General features: G+C 41.7%; 1 protein-coding gene across 2 annotated transcripts in view; it reads left to right on the top strand.

The window, feature by feature from the left end:
* Window positions 1-17,784, top strand: part of LOC130438705 (double C2-like domain-containing protein alpha) — a 56,655-nt gene extending 38,871 nt beyond the window's left edge. For both annotated transcript variants that reach the window (XM_056770791.1, XM_056770790.1), the window contains exons 7-11: window positions 5,781-5,840; window positions 7,519-7,724; window positions 9,388-9,469; window positions 10,951-11,047; window positions 17,317-17,784. In XM_056770791.1, the coding sequence (XP_056626769.1) occupies window positions 5,781-5,840; window positions 7,519-7,724; window positions 9,388-9,469; window positions 10,951-11,047; window positions 17,317-17,447 (576 nt within the window). In that variant the 3' untranslated portion in view covers window positions 17,448-17,784. The remainder of the gene's footprint in view (window positions 1-5,780; window positions 5,841-7,518; window positions 7,725-9,387; window positions 9,470-10,950; window positions 11,048-17,316) is intronic.
* Window positions 17,785-23,713: the final 5,929 nt, after the last annotated feature.

Genomic DNA, 23,713 nt, shown 5'->3' with positions numbered 1-23,713 from the left:
TGCAAATTGCATTCGCCAAATTTCATTGGCCTTTTCTATAGTAGTCAGAGTTGATTGGTTCTCAAGGGCGAACCCCATCTGTCGTTCTCGACACAACGTCTCGTTCCCTCCATCAGGGAACTGAGGTTACATACGTAACCAAGACGTTTTCAATTTTCAAATTTTTTTTGTGTTCTGCAGAAGAAAGAAATTCATACAGGTTTGAAATGACAAGAGGGTGTGTAAATAATGACAGAATTTTCATTTCGAAGGTGAATTATTCCTTTAAATAAAATCATAATTTTTCCATTATTTATACACCATTGTGTCAATCAGTCCCCTAGTGGTTTTCTTTGATCTTCAAAAGAAATGTTAAAATATGGTGTTTCTGGTTGCTATGGGAGTGGATGTGACCCTCTTTTTAAGACTTAAAGTACAAAGCATTAAAAAATAACTCCAGAGAGGGTAGGGCCTGCATAATTTCATGGGTTAATATATAATATACTTTTAGAATGTGTCTTAAACAATAGTTTAAGAGGCCATACTACTAGGAATAATAATCAATGAAAATTGTAAAAAGCGCTATATAAATAAAGTTGAGTTGAGTTGAGGAATATTAAAGCTGAAGTAAGCAAGGGTGTGAATGAACAATATAAATACATTTTCCTGATTAGACATAAAAAAGAAACAGTTATTGGTTAGTCAGATAAATGCAGTTATTTTTTTTTTGAAAGTTGTTATGGATGCTGCAGCTTGGTAGAGGCTGGCAGTTCATTCCACCACAGAGGAACCAAATTAGTTAAGGTTTTTGCAAACGATTTGGTGCCTTGTGGTGATGGAACAACCAGGCATTGCTCACTTTCAGACTGAAGATGGCAGGAGGGGATTTAGAACTACAGCAGTGTGTTAAGGTAATAGGGAGATTTTGCTGTTACATATAGGCTGATTGAACACCAGACGTGCTGATGCATTCTGGATCATTTGAAAGGGCTTGACTGCATTGGATGGAAGGACAGCCAATAAAGAATTGCAGACAGGAAGTGTCTGATTTTCCTGATATTCTGATATTGTTCATGTGCATGTTCATGTTGCTGCGATGTGAGAGGTGAATTTCAGCTGGCCATCAAACATGGCTGTCAAAACGGGCAGAGATGCTGGGGTCATCTGGCAGAAAATAGAGGGAAAGCTGCATATTGTCTGCATAAAAATATTATGATAACCTATATCCCTTAATAATTGGACCAAGGGAGGTGGTATGTATAAAAAAAGAGGAGAGGGGCAAGAACTGATCCCTGATGAACTCCAGTTGTCACCTGGTGAGATCTGGATGTCTTGTCTCTCCAAGAAACCTTAAAGGATCTGCCTGTGAGAAACGAGTCAAACCAAGTAAGTGCAATTCCAGAGATGCCCATTTTGGAGAGAGTGTACAGCAGGATCTGTGGTTCACTGCGTAAAATGGGTCAGAGAGGTCAAGCAGAATAAGAACACCTGACAAGGACTTAGCTCTTGCCTGTAGGCTTTCAATGACAGACAGGAGAGCAGTCTCTGTAGAATGTCCTTTCTTGAAGCCGGATTGTTGACTGTCCAGGATGTCATTCTGTGAGATATTAGCAGATAAGTAGTTATATGCTACCCTTTAGAGGGCCCTGAAGAGGAAGGACAGGAGTGAGATTGGTCTGTAGTTGATGAACACTGAGGGTTCAAGTGTTGGTTTCTTTTTAAATGAGTTGTGGAAAATACCAGTGGTGGTGGATGTGTTTATAATGTGTGTGAGTTGAGTCAGTAGTTGCGGAAAGATAGCCTTCAGGAGATGAGAAGGGTTCAGGTTGAGGGGACAGGTGTGGGTGAAGTTGGTGGAGAGGGCTGATGGAGTAGCAGTGTTCTATTTGCAGATCCATGTTCCAGTCAGTGCCATACTATTGAGGTTAGACTGAGTGGTGAAGTCTGCCTTGTTGACAGATGACTGACAGTTCCAGAGCCCTACAACGAGACAAGCTGACTGTGGATGACCTGTGCAGAAGGAACAAAGATTTTGATGAGGTCTCCGCTGTGTAAGTGTGTATGTGCATCTATGGTGGATAGTCTGAATGTACTGAAAACACAATAGAAAGTAGGGGAAAGAAGAATAGCAGTAGAAAAACTTAGTGTGGGTTGCAGTGTCTTGCCGGTGTCCTTTGCTCGATGGAGATAGAGTAACAGGTCTTTATCTCATCGGTCTTCACATGAGGAGGGCTGCCACTTCTGGTTCAGAAATCAGTCCTGCTTGAATAGAGGCTCCCCTGCACGCACACACTCATCTGAACGAGGCAGAAAGAAAGAGAGAGAGAGATGTGCAAGTCTGAGTGCCTGGGCTGCCACCAAATGCAGAACAGGATCTCAATGGTATATATATATCATCAAGGCAAAATCTTGTTGAAAGCCTCTCTCTCCTTTTTCACCACAAAAAACTGCCTCACAAAAAGCTTAGATGATGTCACTGACTAGTCCACTTCTCGAGATGCATGGCATACAGGGCAGATGCAACCTGACCTGCAGCATTGTTAGCCTTAGACACGAGTGCCAAGGAGAGTTTACAAGCTTTGGAAGGGAACCTTTGTTGTCCTCTAATTACTAGCCTTACATCACCAAGGATGTCAAAGCACGTATAAATCAGAAACACTTGGTTTTTAAAAATAGGGACCCGATACTTGTAAAATTGGACCAGTTTAATACGCTTAAACTTAAAATAAGATTTATAGGTCTGGTTTCACAGACGTGTCTTATCTTAAGCCAGGACTTTGCCTTAGTTGAATTAAGACATTTATGTCGCTTTTATAAAAATGCCTTAGAAGAATACATTACAGGTGTGCATCTTGAGACAAAACAAAGCCACTTACACTCACCTAAAGGATTATTAGGAACACCTGTTAAATTTCTCAATGCAATTATGGTGGTGGTGTAATGGTGTGGGGGATGTTTTCTTGGCACACTTTAGGCCCCTTAGTGCCAATTGGGCATCGATTAAATGCCACGGCCTACCTGAGCATTGTTTCTGACCATGTCCATCCCTCTATGACCACCATGTAGCCATCCTCTGATGGCTGCTTCCAGCAGTATAATGCACCATGTCACAAAGCTCGAATCATTTTAAATTGGTTTCTTGAACATGACAATGAGTTCACTGTACTAAAATGGACCCCACAGTCTCCAGATCTCAACCCAATAGAGCATCTTTGAGATGTGGTGGAACGGGAGCTTCATGCATCCCACAAATCTCCATCAACTGCAAGATGCTATCCTATTAATATGGGCCAACATTTCTAAAGAATGCTTTCAGCACCTTGTTGAATCAATGCCAGGTAGAATTAAGGCAGTTCTGAAGGCGAAAGGGGGTCAAACACAGTATTAGTATGGTGTTCCTAATAATCCTTTAGGCGAGTGTATATATTTCAAAGGGTTCATACGGCGCGAATATGTGTTTCTCTGTGTCTTTGGTGTGTTATAAGTTGCCCATGCATGTATTAAACACGTAAAATTGCAAATATTGCAATGTTGGAAGAAAAGATGCATTCTATCTAAAAGTGAATGCTCACCCAGCCCTGCCTGAATCGCCTCGTGTAAGCACACCACCACAAATCTACGTCAGTTTGAGATATGATTTGACTAAGACCACCCTAATGTATTCACAAGAAAGGTAGGCGTACCTGTCAGTACAATTGCCTTGGAACCTGGTGTTCCAAATGTGGTAAGAGGCGTTACATATCCATCAGAGGCTTGCGGTATTCAACCAATCACTACGCACTGGTTAACTGGACAATCATAGTACACCTCACTTTTCAGAGAGATTTATTTGGAGGTTTGATGTTAAATCTTCTGATTGCAGTAATGTACAGTAATGTACAGAAGGATATCAATATTGATGACTCTGTACCTTAACCACAAATAAAAGGGGATGATATTGTTGTAGCTTATGTCTTGACACCAAAGAGGCATTGGGCTGGATGGTCTTTCTGCTATTGTTTTGAAAACCTTTGTAGATTAATTATCAAGACCTAGTCCTCAAGAGTATAAAGGCTATCATCCAGTTGCCTTAACCTGCAGGCTTGTGGTGTGGAAGCTTGAGAAAAAGGTTAAGAACCATCATAATCCTCATCAGTTTTCCAATCAAAATCACAGCGGCACTGATGACTGTGTGGTTACTGTGCTGAACCATCTAGAGCACGGTTCTCAAATCTTACCTTGTGCTTTCCAAACTAAACAGTATGGCTGTCAATCCAAATTGTATTAAGGTGTTTTATTCATTTCTTTCTGGCAGAACTCAATAAATGGAACTCAATACATTCTGATGAATGTAGGTGTAGGTGTTGGTCTTTAAGACTGGTGTCCACGGGGGCTGTATATTCACCACAGCACCATTAGCTAACTATGGTTGCAAGTTCCGTTGTATCTACATAGTTTAACGATTCATTTTAACGTATTTCCAGAAACCATTGTGACAACTAACTTTCATAAACAGCATCACAAAGTTGCATGGTTGGAACTACAGGTCTGGAGATGTGGTTATAAGCATTGTACCTAATTCATTATGACATGTAGACTTGGATACATCATGCTTTTGAGCAAAATAAGCAAGCGACATGCAGTGCATTCTATGTCTTTCTTTCTAAATCTCTGGTTCCCAAACCCGTTCCTGGAAAGCCACTGCTCTGCATATTTTCTATGTCTTCCTTTTACTGGCATGCTTACTTCAGTTCATGGATCTCTCCCTTAATGAGCTGAGGATTTGAGTCAGATGTTAAGGCAAGATTTGATTCAGCTGCTGGGCGGTCGGATCCAAATAAAATAATATGAATGCAGTCCAGTGGGGGCAGGGGAGGCAATCTAACTAGCGTTCGGACCAGCCAATCAAAAAAGTGTAAACCACCTTTATACTCAAGTGCAAAGGTCACGATTGTATGATTGTTTGCAGTTATCTTGGTTATGCAGCTTACTGCAACTGTATTGCCTGAGAAAATATTACCATGAAAAAACCTTATGGGATGACTTTGCATTATTGATATATGTTGACATTTCTCTGCGTTTTGGGGCTGCATATTTTTATAGTGGCAGTTATGCTACTATTGTCAACTTCTATTTTCTATCTCAAGACAGACCTAAATGCAGTGGGTTAGTAAACTGTCATGTACCCAAGTGCTAAATTCCTATATATATTCATTCTATTTTATGAATTAAAATACTAAAGTTATATTACAAAAAATATTTGTTAAATAATGCTTGACACATTCACGTGTAAACAAGTGGATGAATATTTTGGTGGGGCACTGGCCCACCTGCAGATATGAGAAACGGATTCAAGTGTCATGAAGGCATATTTGGTGATAAGAAATGGAAACGTCATCAAATAAGGGATTCTATGATATTATATTATACTTTCTTTCACCAAAACCATCAGTAATCCACTCCCTATGTTATGATTCAAAATATATAAAAATTCATTGGGTGCTTATATGATATAAGGCTGAGTAAATAATAACAAATTTGTGATTTAGGGTGAACTATCCCTAAACCTTTATGCCAGTTGTAGTCAAAAGAATAGTTGTCCACCCCCCAAAAATCTTAATTGTTTATTAACACTAATGACATGTATGACCCTGTGAAACACAAAAGAAAAATGCTGTCATAAATGTTTGGAATGACATGAGAATGACTAAATGATCAAATAATTTGTTTGGGTAAACTATCAATTTAAGGTTAGTGTTTTGTTGGTTCTTCAATAGTCACTGTGGATGTAATATATGTGTATATTTCTCTCTGTCTATCAGTTGTCATCTCCAACAGCAATGAGTTCAGCTATGAGAGGAATCTCCTGCTATCTGAGAGAGGTAAAGATAACAGTTGTTTATTTTTCTGACATGTTCTCCAAGGCTAAATGTAGGTTCATCAATCCCACATTGGCAATTCAAGCTTTGTTCTCGAAACATTCAGCTATATCATTCGGTCATCTGTAAAATTATCTTATAGGAATGCTTTTTATATCTTGCAGTGTAACATCTAATTACCAGATGTACTGACGCACAGAGATGCTTGTTTAGTGGACTGCAGACTAATAATTAGTTTAGAGGCGGTTATAATTAGATTTAAATAGATACAATCACACCCTAATGATGAAATAAAATCAACCACATTTTCAGAATTTAAAAAACTTTAAATTGAGCACATGATCAGAATCTATTCGTCTGTGTCTTAGCCTTGACACAGGGATAAATTGTGACTCACATACAGCTGAAAATAACATAAATCACTAACAATATATAGCAGTGCCTAGGGACACAAATGACACACTCAATGTTTATGTCCTTTCTGCTCCTCATGGAGCCTCCGGCTCCATGTTTTCTGCTTCCCTAATAGTTTTCTCACTTGACTTCCTTAATGCTTTTTGCTTTTCCTTTTCACAATTGACTCCCTGCTGCCTCATATTCAGAGGAGCTTCTTAACATTGAATAGATTGTGATAACAATAAATTGCTTTGTCGTTTCCTCTGATGACCTATTCAAGGCAAATATTTCTGATGCCAAACACTATTGACATCCATTTTCCCACATTTGTATTAAGTATTGTGTTATCTGATAAATGCACCAGCAGTTGTGCTATATCGGTACTATGTAACATTAGTCTTATGTGAAAGAGCAAAGCAAAAAAAACACTTTTATTTTACTTGACACATTATTTTTTTATTTTCTTTGCTCACTTGTAAATGGATTAAATGTAGGCTACTGATGTCAGATCTAGGGGACAAAAGCAGTCCAAGACAAATACAAACGTTGCTGACCTTACTGATGTTGTTGTTTAAATCATTATACTCATGCTTTTGTCACTTTTTGACTTAATTATAATGATGAAACAACAAGGTTTTGGTGACTGTATAAAGCTTGTGATATGAGGCACATGAGTTCAGTTTCTCTTTGTCTGTTGCTAAGCAACAAGCAGTAACATTCTAATGGCCTGTCCACACCGGGAGGATAATCGCACGTGTTTATCATCCACGTTTAACGCCTCGAGTGCACACCGACGCGCAAAACGGCAGGCGTAAATGCGTCATTTTTTTGCGCCTCAGGCTCATTTTATTGGTTTGACGTGTCGTGTTAGAAACTTGTCGTTATTCAAGGACCTGGAGCTGCTGAAACGGTTTTGGAGAGCACACATTGACAAATAGGGAGCAGGATAAATTATTTTTCTGTGTGGCAAGCAAGTTTAAGAAGCATAAAGTTGCAAAAAGCTCCACCTTGTGTACCGGGGTATTTCTGTTTTTCATTAAGCGGCATATGTGTCACCTGGCAACTTCTCTTTAAGCCAAAGCTCATGCAATATGTACATTTCCATTACCATAATAACCATGTCTTAAGGCCTATCCCCAAGTTGTGGAAATGAGAGTGAAGTTTTAATAGTATGAACATTTAAAATTTCAAGTCACATGAATATGATTATGATTAAACAACAGTACCTACGGTAACATAACAATCCATTTTAGATGTGTGAAACCAATTTTGTGCTTGTGTACAGTGGGATAGTGAGCAGCAGCGCAATTTGGAAGAGCGAGGTCGTCTGCTACTATGTCTGCAATTTCTGTCGGCATCCCAGTATGCGGAAAGGTTAGGACAGACAGAAGCTAAAGAGCATGCCAAAGGTGGGCTATGTGTGGGGGTTCGCCGCTGTGCCCACTTAGCAGCTATGGACGTTAATGGCTTCTCTGACCCATATGTGAAAATGTGAGTATAAAACTACAGCTTGATGCATATGTAAACCTATAAATATTTGCACTGCTGGTAACAACATTTTTCCACATTATTGTGATGACAGCTAAGAATCAACTCATTCAAAATTTGTCTTTGCAAAATCACATTAACTGTGTCCATTTTAACCATATTAATTATAATTCCACTGTCGGTGATTTTATGAATCATCGTTGGTTTATTAGGGCTGATATTTGGGAGGCAATAAGTGTTTTCTCTAATTCAACTATTAGTTTATTGTTCTTAAAAATAATTGTATTGATTCTTACAAATTTTGGTTTTATGTGCTGTTTAAAGACCTTTTCTTCAGATGCAATGATGCTGTTGATCAAGCGTTTGTGAATATAATTTATCCTGACAGATATTAGATAGAGGTTAATGGAAGATGTTTCTATTTTTCTATTTGCCTCAGTGCCTCTTATATCTATTTAATGCAGGTTTGATACAAGTTAAGCTATATGAAAGGCATCTATGACATGATTACCCCTGAAAATAATTACAGCTGAGAAGAAAACAAGCAAAAGCATGTTTACAGCAGTGCTTTTACAATATCCGCCAAGAATAAACTTATTCCATATTCCAGTGTCTGATCATGTGGGGTCGAGCAATTTGTGCGTTTGGAATTTTTCTCTCGTTGTCAAAGGTAGTCTTCTGTGACCTTTTGAAATGTTTTTATGTGTATTCATGGAGATATAGGACAAAGAGTGTTTTGGCGGCATGAAAGTACATTTTTGTTCAAATGTTTTTTTTTCTTATTTCTCAGTTGGTTGTGAGAGTCACCAAATCCAGTCGCCTAAAACATATTGAGACATCTCAGCAACTGTTGAACAAAGGCTTTGAAAAATATGGACACATTTCACACAGTGACAATGAGATGAAATAATGTAAATGACATCAATCAAAATCATGAATGAAATGAAAAGATCAGGGAGAGTAATTGGCAATTATGGTTTTGTTTTAATTGTGCAGCATTTTCTAATTAATATATCCTTATGTATTGATCTATAATAGAAGGATGGTTAAATGAGGGATGGCTGCATGATAGATGTCTAGATATCTTTCTATTATAGACAGATGTACAAACTTAAAACAAAATACGTTTTTAGACAGAATTTTATTGAGTTATCTATGTTCAAACAGAATTCTTGACTAATTAATAAATTGATTAGATTTTAATTAACCTTCTGACTATGAACAACACCCATGGGGTTAGTTGTAAAGTTATCTCTGTCACTTTTGCTGTTATCATATGGTAACGTTAGGTTCTAGAAACAAACTTTAAGTGTTCATTGATCGCATTGGTACATGTTTTGTTTGTGTAAAATATGATTTATAAAGCTCAAATATTTACAGGTTTCTCCTGTATTTATAAAGAATAATAAATAAAAAATAAAATAAGACACAATTATTGTAGACATTATTAGACCAAATGAGCATTTAAATGGAACAACTGTGTGCTGAATTCTGTGCGCCCTACACCCTCCAAAAAGCTCACCTAAAGTGCTTAGCCCATCTAAGGAAACAGGGCATAGGGATGCTCATTTCTGGTAGGAAAATGCCCACTGAAGACTAAGTGTATTCTGAAGAGGCTTTATATTAACTTAAAAAAACAGTTGTTTGCTTTCAATGTTTTCAACAGATATCTCAAACCTGACCTTAAGAAGAAATCCAAGCATAAGACTGCAGTCATCAAAAAGACTCTGAACCCTGAGTTTAATGAGGTATATTAGAATGTATATTTTATGTCTATTACATAGATCATGTTTTTAAGCAAATTGTTTGCATACACAGTGCACTCTAGCCTACACCCGTAATGCTCAATAAATGTTATGATAAAACAACAGAGAACAAAAATAAGAGAATTAAGATGTCATGTTTGTTATTTACAACAATCATTTTAACATTGATTTGATCGGAATGGATTAAATAATGTTAATTATTATATATACTGTTGAACAAACATGACTTGAACGAATAGTCGAATGTGCGAATAGTCACTTTTGGAAAACAGTGTTGAGCAGGGCTTGACATTAACAGCCGCCAAATGCGGGTAGATTTCAGCTGTCGCCAGCAAGACAGCCACAGCCATTTTGGCTGGTTGAATATAATTTTTTGATTGTTGTTTTCTTTTTTAGTATTTTTGAAGTCATGTGAAATAACGAACAATATGCACTCCCTGCGCCCAGCTTGTGAATGGAAAAGTCTGTTGGACATACCACCAGCATGTCATTTAAGCAGGTTAAGACAGCATCGCTACAAGATAGTGTGATGGTGAAGTCCTTTACCCCTAGTCCATTGAGCTCAAAAAGACGAAGATACTAGATGCGTCTCGGTTCGAAGGCTCCTCCCTCTGGAGGTCGCATTTGTCAGGTGCATCAAGGTTTATTATTCAGGTTTTTTTTTTAAAGGCAACCGTTACATTTCAAGGTAAGAAAGAACTACAACGATTACGTCTTAAGAGAAATAAATGGGATTTTATCATCTTTTGTTAACTGCAATGAGACAACCTTGATGACTTACGCGGTCGGCAAATGAGACCTCCGAAAGACCTTCGAATTGAACTACCGTTTCAGAACCTACACGCTATTTGGAAGAAATGTAGATGCTTCACAGACTACGTGTGAATGCAAGTGAGTATTGTGTTGAATACCAGCTGATATATTTGGGTGGTCAATCGATATTTGTAAGGCTTTTCAATGTAGTTAAATCAAGTAATTGTACTCTCATCAATTCATTCAATTTCAACTTCATAACTTCATAAAATCATAATGTATATTCCCAACAATAGAATTGTGGCCTGTGAAAATGCTGAGTGGGTAGTAACTTTAGAAAACCACTAGCCATTGTGGGCGGTTAGCAAAAAAATGAATGTCAAGCCCTGAGTGTTTCCCAACCCAGTCCATGACCCCTGACAGAATGTTTTTGATCTCTCCCAATATGAAACACCTGATTTAACTCATCAGCAGGGGTGCCACGTAGGACTTGGTTGGGAAACACTGATCTAGTTGGTGGTTAACCAGCAAGTCATCATCTGGGAAACGCACTCCTGTTCATGGTCTGAAGCTGGACTTTTACTGAATAAACATTTTTTTTTTCTAAAACAAAATCAAGAATATATTGTATTGTAAAATTACTTGTGATAATCGCTATATTAAATAAACTAATTTGTCTATTCTGCTGTTGTCTATTCATCTTGTTTCAGGAGTTTTTTTATGAGATCACATTTAATGAGTTATCCGCCAAGACATTAGAAGTTTCGGTCTGGGACTATGATTTGGGGAGGTCCAATGATTTCATTGGTAAGCAGTAATTCGTCACTGTTTTAAATCTGAGATGCATACTATTCACTATTATATCTCCAAATAAAGCATCACATAGGTTTTGTTGATTGCATGCAGTATTGAGATGCATGTTTAATTTATTATTATTATGGTTGTCAATTCCTTATAAACAACTAAATTGGTTTTTAATGTCCAAACCGACCTTAAATTGAGATCAAGCAACAACTGTTTTGTGTGATGTTCAAAATAAATACTTGTATTAGTATTTTCTTTTCCAAGAACCAAAGCATTATATGTTCTCGAACAGGGGCGGTTCTAGGCTGAGTGGATATCCGGGGCTTAGCCCAGAGACCTCCACAAATGTGTTCGAATACAGTGGTGTTGCAAGTCAGGTCCGTGCCCATATGAAAAAAAATTAACGGGCCACCTTCGTCTGTTCGTGACCGCATTGCACATTACTGGACATTGGTTGTTTACTCAGGTTTGTTATTTAAGTGTTAACAGGCGCCAATCACATTCAAAATAGTAACGGTAGACCCCAAGGGAGCTTAAACTCCCAAGCGCAAGATAGAGGGGAATAGTGTCGGAGCCAGTAGGGAGGCTCAGAGATGACATATTTTTATGTGCAAAACCCGGAAGCGAGTAAGCATTTTAGGATTTTCGGTTCTATCGCTCCAAATGTGACATCATCGCTAGCCTATGTACATGCGTTTGCTCTCTGAACTAAATTAATTGTGTTTTAATACAACTGAAGACTCATTAAAGTTGAAGTTGTTTACATATATGATATTTCTCTTGTCAAACATAAAATTAATAAGTATTTTTGGTTAACGCGACCTCTGTTAGTATGTCCCAGTGTGTGCATATTGTTTTGCTACACACTAAAATGTATATACTTTCCATTACAAAACAGTACATACTTTTAGTGCATAGTGAAAGTTGGCGAATTGGGACGCAGCATATGTTTTTTTGAATGGGTTTTTGGTAAATCGTCTGAAATAAGATCTGTTGTAAACAAACCTTTAAATATATTTGCGTTTTATTCTGTGACATAAAACAAACCAATTATAACCCGCTTGTGAATTTGTAAAGCCTTATTTTGGTTTAAAAACGTTGGTTGCTAACAAGTTGCTAAAAGTGACTACCTCATCGCGCATATCAAGCTCAAAAATAATTCAACATGGGCACCAATCTATTAAACATAGATGTGGATTCATTCACGGAGTAAAATTTCCAGGGAACACATTTTTAACAAAGTTGATATCGAGCGATCTTAAGTTCAGTCTGTTTTAGCATCTTGTGTTAGCTTTTTACTTCAGCCGATTGGACTTCGGCTTCAAAAGTAGCAAATGTGGTGTTCATTTGTAAAGATTATTTTGATTGACAAAACATGTAAACATCATAAACCGTTGTTAATCACAAGGCTTGTCTTTTGCGATGTTCCAAAAGCGTATGGAAAAAATGCATAGGCTTCCTGTCGAGGAAACCAGCGTTGTTGTTACTTCCGGGTAAGCTTACAAAAATACGTAATCTCTTATACCAGGTACTGAATGCCCTGTGGTTAGTGTACCGACATAGGCCCTGTCCTTAATTTTAGATTAGATTAGATTCAACTTTATTGTCATTACACATATACAGGTACAGTGTAACGAAATGTAGTTTAGGTCTAACCAGAAGTGCAATTAGCAAGTGCAGATATACAGTGTGAATAAATACAGAATACAATATTAGGAAAATAATTTACGTTGGGCATGTACTATGAAAATATGACAATCGGTATGTACTATGAACAATATATACAGAAGGCTATATACTGTGAACATTAATGTACAGGAGGTTATGAACAGATAACAATATAGACTATACAATAGTGCAAGTGATTTGAGTGTGCATTAGTTACAGACATTAGCTATTAAAGTTACAGTGCAGTAGATGAGTTAATGTGGTTATTAAAGGTACGGTGCAATACATGAGTAGATGCAGATATACAGTTACAGTGCAGTAGATGAGTTAATGCAGTTATTAAAGTTACAGTGCAGTAGATGAGTTAATGTGGTTATTAAAGGTACGGTGCAATACATGAGTAGATGCAGATATACAGTCACAGTGCAGTAGATGAGTTAATGCAGTTATTGAAGTTATAGTGCAATAGATGAGTAGATGCAGTTAGTTATGCGATAGATGCAATAATGCAATAGATGAGTTACAGTGCAGTAGGTGAGTTAGTGCAGTAATTAAAGTTACAGTGCAGTAGATGAGTTAATGCAGTTATTAAGGTTACAGTGAAGTAGATGAGTTAATGCAGTTATGAAAGTTACAGTGCAGTAGATGAGTTAATGCAGTTATGAGAGTAGTCCATTAGTGCAAATGAGCATTCAGTGTAATGTTCCTGGTGTGCAAGTGAGCAGTATAGAGTGCAAATGATGCGTGTAAACAGTCCGGTAGAGCAGATACATGAAGTACTGGTGTGTACAGTTCCGTCATGCATGGCAGCCCTGTAGTGCAATGTAAACATTGTAATAGCAGCATTAAGTTAAAGTTATGAGAGGTAGTGAAATCAGTGGGGAGCAGAGTTCAATAATGAAACAGCTCCCGGAAAAAAGCTGTTTCCTAGTCTGCTGGTTCTTGCCCGGAGGCACCTGAAGCGCCTACCGGAAGGCAGGAGAGTAAACAGTCTATGAGCGGGGTGAGAGGAGTCCTTGAGAATGCTGCGAGCTCGACGCAGACAGCGTTTCTTCTGGATGTCCTCAATGGAAGGGAGTGTAGTTCCTGTGATGCGCTGGGCTGTTTTCACCACCCGCTGCAGTGCCTTGCGCTCAGCAACAGAACAGTTCCCGTACCAGACTGTGACACAGTTGGTCAGGATGCTCTCTATCGTGCAGCGATAGAAGTTCACCAGGATAGTTGAAGACAGTTGGTTCTTCTTCAGTGTCCTCAGAAAGAAGAGACGCTGGTGAGCCTTCTTGACCAGGCATGAGGTGTTGGTGGTCCAGGACAGGTCCTCCGAAATGTGGGTCCCCAGGAACTTAAAACTGGAAACACGTTCAACAGCCGTCCCGTTAATGTGGATGGGGTCGTGTGTGCCTCCTTTCGCCTTCCTTAAGTCCACGATGATCTCCTTTGTCTTTGAAGTGTTAAGGAGCAGGTTGTTGTTTGAGCACCATGTGGCCAGGTGCCGTACCTCCTCCCTGTAAGCAGTCTCATCGTTGTTGCTGATGAGACCAATCACTGTTGTATCGTCTGCAAACTTGATGAGGGAGTTAGATCCATTCACAGGCCTGCAGTCGAGTGTGAAAAGGGAGTAGAGAAAGGGGCTCAGTACGCAGCCCTGTGGTACACCAGTGTTGAGGGTGGTTGTGGTGGAGCAGATGTTGCCTAGCCTAACAAGCTGAGGCCTGTTCGTCAGGAAATCCATAATCCAGTTGCAGGTTGTATTGTTAATGCCTAGGTTTCCAAGTTTGATGATTAGCTTGGAAGGGATTACGGTATTGAATGCAGAGCTGAAGTCTACAAACAGCATGCGTGCATAAGTGTCCTTATTGTCCAGGTGTGTGAGCACGGAGTGCAGCGCCATGGACACTGCATCATCTGTGCTCCTATTGCTACGGTAGGCAAATTGGTATGGGTCCAGTGTGGATGGTAAAGAGTCTTTTAGGTGTGACAGGACCAGCCGCTCAAAGCACTTCATAACAATGGGTGTGAGTGCTACAGGGCGGTAGTCGTTCAGGCATGTCGGGCTGGAATGTTTTGGAATGGGCACAATGGAGGTGGATTTGAAACATGCTGGAACCACTGGTTGGGCGAGGGACAGGTTGAAGATGTCCGTGAAGACCCCAGCGAGCTGCTCCGCACATGCCCGGAGTACGCGACCAGGGATGCCGTCAGGGCCAGCAGCCTTGCGCGCATTTATCCGGCTTAGTGCAGTGAAAACATCTGTGGAATTTACTGTGATGATTGGGTGGTCGGTGGAAGGTGTGAGCCTGGTGGCGGGTTCCTTATTGTCTCTCTCAAAGCGTGCATAAAAGTCATTAAGCTCGTTCAGAAAGGCAGCATCTGTGGTTATGGGGATGGAGTGGTTGGGTTTATAGTCACTAATGGCCTGGATGCCCTGCCACATGCGTCGAGGGTCAGAATTGGTAAAATGCTCCTCTAGCTTCAACTTGTAGCAGTGCTTGGCCTTTTTGATGCCCCTCTTCAGATTTGCCCTGGAAGTACTATAGGCCTGTGCATCACCTGATCTGAAGGCGGTGTTGCGTGCTTTCAACAGGAGGCGCACTTCCTTGTTCATCCATGGCTTCTGATTAGGGTATATGGTGATCTGCTTTTGAGTTGTGACACTATCAATGGTGGTATTGATGTAGTCCAATACAGAGGAGGTGTAGCTGTCAATGTCCGTGTGAGAGCCACTGGTGGCCTGAGAAGCAAACATACTCCAGTCTGTGTGTAGAAACCTTTCCTGGAGTGTGAAGTCTGCCCCCGCAGGCCACACCTTGATGGTCTTCATTGATGGCTTCACACGATTAATGAGAGGTGAATACTTGGGGGTGAGGAACAAAGAAAGGTGATCAGATTGACCCAGGTGGGGGAGGGGGGTTGCGGTGTAAGCTTCAGCCATGTTTGTATAGACATGGTCTAAAGTTTTGTTTCCTCTTGTGTGGCAGGAAACATGCTGATGAAATTTAGGGAGCACTGTCTTTAAGTTTGAGTGATTAAAATCTCCCGCAACAATAAATGCAGCCTCCGGGTGAGCAGTCTGTTGTTTACTGATGGCTGCATGAAGTTCTTTCATAGCAAGCTTGGCATCAGCATCCGGTGGAATATAAGCTGCCGTTATAATGGTGGAAGTGAATTCCCGTGGCAGATAAAACGGTCTACATTTAACCATGAGAAACTCAAGGTTAGCCGAGCAGTGTCTCCCGACAATAACAGAGTTCGTGCACCAAGCTTTATTGACATAAATGCACAGTCCACCTCCTCTTGTCTTACCGGATTCCTCTGCCGTTCTATCCGCGCGGTGTGTGTTGTAGCCCGCTAACTCAATAGCGTTGTCCGGTATGCCGCTGTGTAGCCATGTTTCCGTGAAGATTATGACATTGCAGTTCAAAAGTCTTTTGTTGTTGATGATGCGGAGTCGAATCTCATCCATTTTGTTCACTAATGATCGTACATTAGCAAGGAAAATGCTGGGTAAAGAGAGCCGGTGTGGTGTTAGCGTTAGCTTAGCTCTTAGTGGCACTCTACATGTGGACTTGTGTTCTCGTGGACTTCAATTGCGCGTGCTCACCAAGCCTACGAGTCCGTAGGGTGCCCCTTCGTCTTTTTATGGCTCAGAAGTATGCTCACGAGCACCGTCTATGTGCCCTCGATGCGGTCTTTAGTGAACCCTTCATCTTCGGAGACTGCGCTAAAGTCACCTACCCAGGAATCCTTGTGAACGACCAATCACAGAACAGATGGGAGAAGTGTCGTGGATGTCAAATATACATAAACATTACAGATTTTTTTTAAATGAATGATTTGATACATTTTTTTAGAACTTTAAAAACCGGCAGCTCCATTCATACATGACAACAATGAGACAGCAGTGTGGTCGCCTACATGCGGCTCTGCGTGGAACCTTAGCCTATGACATCAAAGTACCGCGAGAGCCATTAGAAAGCACTGCTTCCTCTTTCCGTCGTGATGATCTCAAGTCTGTCCCAAAAATGCACTCCTATGTACCCTTGCAGACTCGTGTCTAGTGCCCTTTATGTCTGCACTTCCTTAAGTCACCATTCTGAGGAGGTCCACAAGACTAGCGTGTGTTGTTAGCCATTTTTAAATATTTTTGAAAACAAATGCCTGTATGATCTGATATGTGATGTGAATTTAATTAAACAAAAGGTGAAATCAATCTTGCAGTCTTATGTAGTGTCAGATCTACTCATCATGCCTTTTACTTACTACGCCACAGAATCTGCGTTGTTTTTACATTTACGAAGAAGGACCCACACACATTTACCCTTGGGTAGATGCGCAAAAGACGCAAAATGTAAATGGCCCTCAGTTGTACATGGCATGGTAATAAAACATTCGGGGCTGTACTGAAAACTTTCGGGGCTTCAGCCCCCTTAGCCCACCCCTAGCGCCGCCCCTGTAATCTCCAATGAAATGCTCTTTTGATGACAGTGTCCTTGACTTAATACAACCTGCCTTAGCTGATAGCAAATTACAAATCATCATCAAATCAATTCTTGAGGACTACAATACATGATGTTAATCAGCTTTATTATGTTTTGATCTGACAGGTGGCGTGTTGCTAGGATGTAACTCACAGGGTGACGCTCTTCAGCACTGGATAGACTGTCTCAAAAATAAAGGCCAGAAGGTTGAGCGTTGGCACACACTGACCAATGATCTGCCAGGATCAACAATTTAACAGAACCAAGGTTTATCTTAAGTAAGACTTTATCTGTCACCTTCATTCGTTTACATTTTACCATTGGATTGTGTTAATTAAGTCAACATAACAACTTCTCTATCAACATTTGTAAGAAACATTTACCTAAAGGGCCTGAGCTGTTTATTTATTTTAGACTCATGCTTTATATGGAGTTATTTAAGAAATGTTGTGTAGTTGTTCATTTGTATTATCTGAAACTATAGTGTAATGTAATATATTTGTGTTCAATGCAGTAATTTGTGAATTTGAGAAACACCACACAAAACAACCATGGTTGTAACAACTTATTGTTCTACTCATTGTTTGGTTTAGGGTTGGTTTGCAACGAAGCACAATTTTCCGTTATTACTATATTAAATACTTGTAACATGTAACAAAGGACACATTAAAATAAAGTGCTCCTGTTTTTTTCTGGCTTAACTGCTTTGTTGTTGCCTATTATTCTTGTTGTAACCTTCTTATGAGACAAACATGATTTGTGCATGTTCTATACTTTGTGTGGTGGTCAAAATGTTTGATTTGCTTACTCGGGTGCTTCACTCTTCTACCCCAGCTAAAAATGTATTATGTCTAATGTCTTTCAATAAAGATGAAACTACGAGAACTATAGTTTTTAAAGGAACTCCAACAAACAAAAAAAATCACTCTCTGAAGTAAATCGGAAATTGGTTTAGTGTTTATTATTGTCAGGTGTTCCTTGATTGCCCGCTTGTTATTCCAAGTGTAAATATAGCCCTTGTGTTTCGTTTGTCAGTTGTTGTTTCAGTGTCCCAGTTATTTGATGTTTTCATGGATTGCTTTAGTTCCTTGTTGCTTTATTTTTTATATAATTGTCACGGTGTGACAAATGGTATATGGAACTTATTCCCGTTGAAGCCGTGTTTCCGCTGGGACACTTTGAGTGTAACACCGGTCCCAGGCCTGTGTGTGCGTCTGTTGCCATGACAACCCCAAATGACCGATTGGAAACAGGTGTGGGGAATTTACCTTAGGGGTTTGAGTGAGGTCCTGTCAGCACTTGAGAGAGTATAAAAAGCAAGAGAAAGAGACTGTCGGGGTGGTTCTCTCCCGTGAGAAGTCGTTTTATCGAGTGGTTGCAGTTATTGGAGTGCGGGTGAATGAAGAGGAGAGTGTGGACTTGATGAGGGACTCGAGGGCAACAGAGGGAAAGTGAAATATCCTGTTTGCATTGGAGAGGAGCTAGGTAGTCGAGAACTGAGTCTCGTAATTGCATGTATTCGACACTGAATTGGATGTGGTTTGGAGTGTGTGGATCACGATCATAAATGTCACCGAGTGGATTGTACTGATTCATTGCCGACCTCCTGTCTCTTTCTCCATCATAAATGGTGATGTGAACTCTGCCTGTGTTTGTGAAGAAAAACATCCCGAAATACCCTTTGCAGCATTGATGAACGCGGCCCCCTCGGACAGAGACCCAAGGGTGAGTGCGGGCTTTAAATTGCACGTCGTGAAGTGAGATTTCAGTGCCTAAGATTGACGTTTCCCCCACCTTATATGCTAGAAGTGGAATTGCTGTGTGTGTGGAAGATACATTCCCTTTGCCGTGCACTCTCCCTGTGCTACGCTGGTCTACTGTCAATAGTGAGAGTTCTGTGTCATTGCTCTGTTCTAACTGAGTGGATGTTGAGGAATTATCATCTGGACTCTGAATTAACCCCTCTGTTTGAGTGAATAAGAGACGAGATGCCTTGTTGAATTGTTCGTGGTCTGTCTCCGTAGAAGTCCCATTCATCCCGCTGACGTTGAGTCTGCTGTATTCCTGCAACGCAGCCGTATTGTGAGAAGTGCTCACTCCCTTCTATGCACATGAACTGTATACCTTGTGTGAAGCACCCTTTCTGTCTGCTCCGGTAGAGGTCCCGTTCAGCCCATCGACTTTGAGCCTGCTGCAACCTGGGAGCCCACCTGTGTGGGGAGAAGTGACTGTCCCTCTGCTGTGAACGTAAAGCCGGTCCGTTCTGTCTGGAATATCCACTTCATCTAGGCCAGAAGAGGTCTTGCTCAGCCTGTCGACTTGAGTCTAGGGAATTCCCGCAATTCATCTGTATCGTGAGAAGTGTTCGTCCCCTTCCAACTCATGTGAACCGTATGCTTACTTGAAGTATCCCTTCTGTCTGTTTCAGTAGGAGCCCTGTGCAACCGGTTGACTTCGAGTCTACTGTATCCTTATAGTCACCTGTGCTGAGAGAAGTGGCTGTCCTTCTGTTACGAACGGGGTTGGTACACTTTGTCTGGAGTATTCCTCTGTTCCAGTTTCTGTGCCTGTGGAGAGAGGGAGGTTGAAATTATTCGCTTACCCTGTAAAGATTCCCTCGCCACCCCATCATCAGAGTGTGAATCTGCTGTATACGTACCTGACTGACGGCCATCTGCTCCGGATCTCGTACCTGTGAAGGAAGGGAGGTTGGAAATATTTACTTACCAGAGAGACTTACCGGGCCGTTCGCCTGTTTACTGCATCTCCACCTGGGAAAGACCTACCTGACAATTTACCTGTCCACCGCCCCATTCACTACAGGGCCCGCACTGAGGAAGAGAGCGGGAGAGACCCTGGTTGTTGTACTGTTCACCTTCGATTCCTGAGGGCAAGAAGGAAGAAGATTTTAGACTAGGATTTTCAAATTGCTTTTACTTCTAAATAAAACTTGTTGAAATTTTATTCTGTCTCCGATTTCTCCCTCTGATACGCTCCTCGAGGTGGTCCTGGTTCAGGGGTGGGCGTAGTCCGGCTTGACCCATCCCGACCTGTGACATAATCATATACTGGACATTTTTTCTGTTACGGACTCAATCAACCACTAAAAGATCACCTCACCAGTTATGGTCCTCGAGAAATTCATGGACTATGCATTGGCGTGTCGAGTGTCCATGCACTCACCGTTGGCGAGGAGGTGAACGATCTCTCTAAACAATTTTTGGGCGGGAGCAGTACCCCCTGTTTCGGTCCCCGGGAGCCTGACAGGAGCTTCCCAAACCGTCACGGTGGCTAAGGGATACGATCCGTCTACACGATCCAACTCACCAGACGCCCGCCCAAGTTTCGGGACATCCTCTCAACCTCAGTCAGAGCCAAGGATGCTCCAGAGCTTCGGGCCGAGGTTCCCCACCCTTCTGGTGAAGGAAGTGATCGTGCTCGTCCCTCTAGCCGAGATGTTCAACGGGCCTTACAGCCCGTACTTCATCGTCCCGAAAAACGGAGGATTGCGCCCCATTCGACATCTGCGTATTCTGAACAGGCACCTACACAAGCTGCCATTCAGGATGCTCATTTAGAACCGCATCCTGACGTCTATCAGATGTCAGGATTGGTTCATGGCAAGCGTCCTGAAGGATACGTACTTTCATGTCTGGTTTCTCCCTCATCATCGCCCAATCCTACGGTTTGCTTTCGAGGGGCAGGCAGATCAGTATCTGTTGAGTACACACAGGGACCTGGTGCTCCAGCACCCAGATCGCTTGGGACTACAGGTCAACAGTGAAAAGAGAAAGCTCCCCCTTGGGCAGAGCATCTTTTTTCTCAGTATGGAGCTCGATTAAAGCGCGACTGACTACCCAGTCACTACCCTTTAACCTTTTCAAGCAGCCAGAGGACCCCCTGAAACAATTCAGAGAGTCCTAGGACACATGGCGTCCTCGGCGGGGGTGATACCCCTCAGGTTGCACATGAAACTGCTCCAAAACTGGCTACAGAGTTCTTCCAGAGACTCGAGAGTAATCTCTCCCCTTCCACACTGAAGGTGTATTTAGCCGCCATTGCTGCTCATCACGACCCGGTTGCTGGTAAGTCTCTAGGACAGCACAACCTGATCATTAGGTTCCTTAGGGGTGCAAGAAGGCTACCGCCTCGTCCACACTCCGAACTATCTTGCAACCTTGATGTGGTCCTGGCGGACTTCAAGAGGCCACTTTTCGAGCCCCTCGGAGATGCTGCTCTTTCTCACCTCACGATGATGATGGTTCTCCTGATGGTGCTCACCTCCATAAAGAGGGTAGGATACCTACAAGGATTCTCAGAGTACACAGATTGCCTAGAACTCGGGCCCAGCAATTCTCAAGTTATCCTGAGTCCCCGGCCCGGCTACGTGCCCTAAGTTCCAGGTGTTGAACTTACAGGTGCTCCCCACCGGGATGGAAGACCCAACCCTATCCGTGTTGTGTCAAGTATGCACATTGCGCCTCTACTTGGATGGCACACAGAGCTTCAAGAGGACGTACCGGTCCCAAGATCGCCCGCTGGCAGTGAGAGCTCACTCCACCCGGAGTATAGCATCCTCGTGGGCACTGGCTCAGGGCGCATCTCTGGCAGACATCTGCAGAGCTGCGGGTTTGGCTACGCCCAACACCTTTGCGTGTTTCAACAGCCACGCGTCAAACCGGTGTCAGCTCGAGTTTTGCAGGTCATCGGGTAAGACCGGCCGCCGGTAGGGCGTATGGCTGCAAAAGCACCTTCGCCCCTCCTAGGTGGGTCAGTGTGCTATTTTCGCCACCCTTCTTCCCCCACTGGTTGAAGAATAGGCATTACATCCATCACCAAGCACCTCCTGGTGGCGGGCTGAGCAGAGCAGCCCTGGCCTCTTAGGCCAGGTACCAGCTGAGTTATCTACGCATAGCTCTAACGAGTCATAGTGCTCCAGACGTAGTAACCCCACAGCAGGGTGGTTCCGTCTGATGTATCCTCATGATTGGTTCCCACCATGACAACCAATGACCTTCCCTAGGTGGACATCCACCTTGCGGTAAACTCCTTCAGTCCGCACATTCCTTCCATGAGTTCCCCCTAAACGGCAAAACCATGTTGGTTTCTTCACTAAATAAACCTCCCAATGGTAGGAAATGATCTGTGTTGTGCTTTCCCCCATTGAGGACTTACAGTACCTTGAAGGCCAAAGGCGGGGGCTTCCCACGTTTCCAAAAGCTCTGGGACCCCCTACCTATCCACTGGAAGGTTACAATTTCGCTTCAGCGCCCACGTCTGACGCGCACAGGCCAGTCAGCGTCGCTTCGCCAGATATTGTGATGCGGCTCAGCGTCATAACGTTTTCCATAGGAACCCCGTCTGTCGGCCCGACACAAGGTCGAGAAACCGACAGAAAGGTAATGTCTTGGTTACGGATGTAACCTCAGTTCCCCAATGGAGGGAACGAGACATTGTGTCCCTCATGCCGCAACACGTGCCGCCCACTGCAGGGTTCTCAGCCCAAAGGTGAATGAATGCAGCAGGCTGTCTCCCTTTTATACCCGGATATCCGGGGACGGAGTCCGGCATGCAAATTTTATTGGCCTTTTCTAAGTCTAGTCGAAGTTGATAGGTTCTCGAGACAAACCCCATCTGTCGGTTCGACACAACGTCTCTTTCCCTCCATTGGGGAACTGAGGTTACATCCGTAACCAAGACATAACCTTTCCTTGTTATCCCAGTGTATTTAAGCCCTAGTGTTCCCTTTGTTTGGGGTTGGTCTTTGTTTCATGCTTTGTTTTTGTGCCTCATAGGCTCTGTGGATAACCTTGGTTTGTTTTATCTTATATTATTTTCAATAAATCTACACTGCACTTTGATCCGCTTCTCTGCCTGGATTACTCAGCGTCACACCAGGGCTGCGTTTCCTTATAACTTTGCGATCGTTCAACATCATTTCATGTACGTTTCCCAAAAATGCATTTAACGCAACTGTACGTAACAGTGCTTCAAGTGCTACTAACGAGTCGCTATCCATTTTTCATGTTCTGAAATGTCACCTATTACAGTGGCTTGTTTTTGTAGGACGTGCTTTTTTTCTAAATGTTTAGGCTTATTATTTTGATCCGATGTGCTCATCTACTGTAATTGTGCAATGCATTCAGCACACTCTAGGGAAAATGCAAATGTAAAAATCAAAAGTAACAAAAATGCTGTATGTCTTTGTTGAAACACATTTTATTACATATTTGGGTGCTGTGGAAGTGGCAATATCAAGTCAAGTTTTTATTAGGGCGTATGTATTATCTAGCGTTCTAGCTGCAGACAAAATGTTTATTGTACACATACATTACCAGCACTTTATTAATAATAAGCACAAAGTGTGTTCATTATCAAACGATAAAGTGAAGAGCTAATCAATTACATTTCTCATGCATTCAGTTTCTTTTAAGTATTGCCCTCTGCAGTTGTTGGAAAATATGATGTGTAATATATGTGTAATATATAAGTTTTGTAACAGCCTGAAAACCTGTAAACACAT

This window comes from Triplophysa dalaica, chromosome 17 (assembly GCF_015846415.1).
Source record: "Triplophysa dalaica isolate WHDGS20190420 chromosome 17, ASM1584641v1, whole genome shotgun sequence".
NCBI classification, from domain to species: domain Eukaryota; kingdom Metazoa; phylum Chordata; class Actinopteri; order Cypriniformes; family Nemacheilidae; genus Triplophysa; species Triplophysa dalaica.
This window is presented reverse-complemented; position numbering and strand designations above follow the sequence as displayed.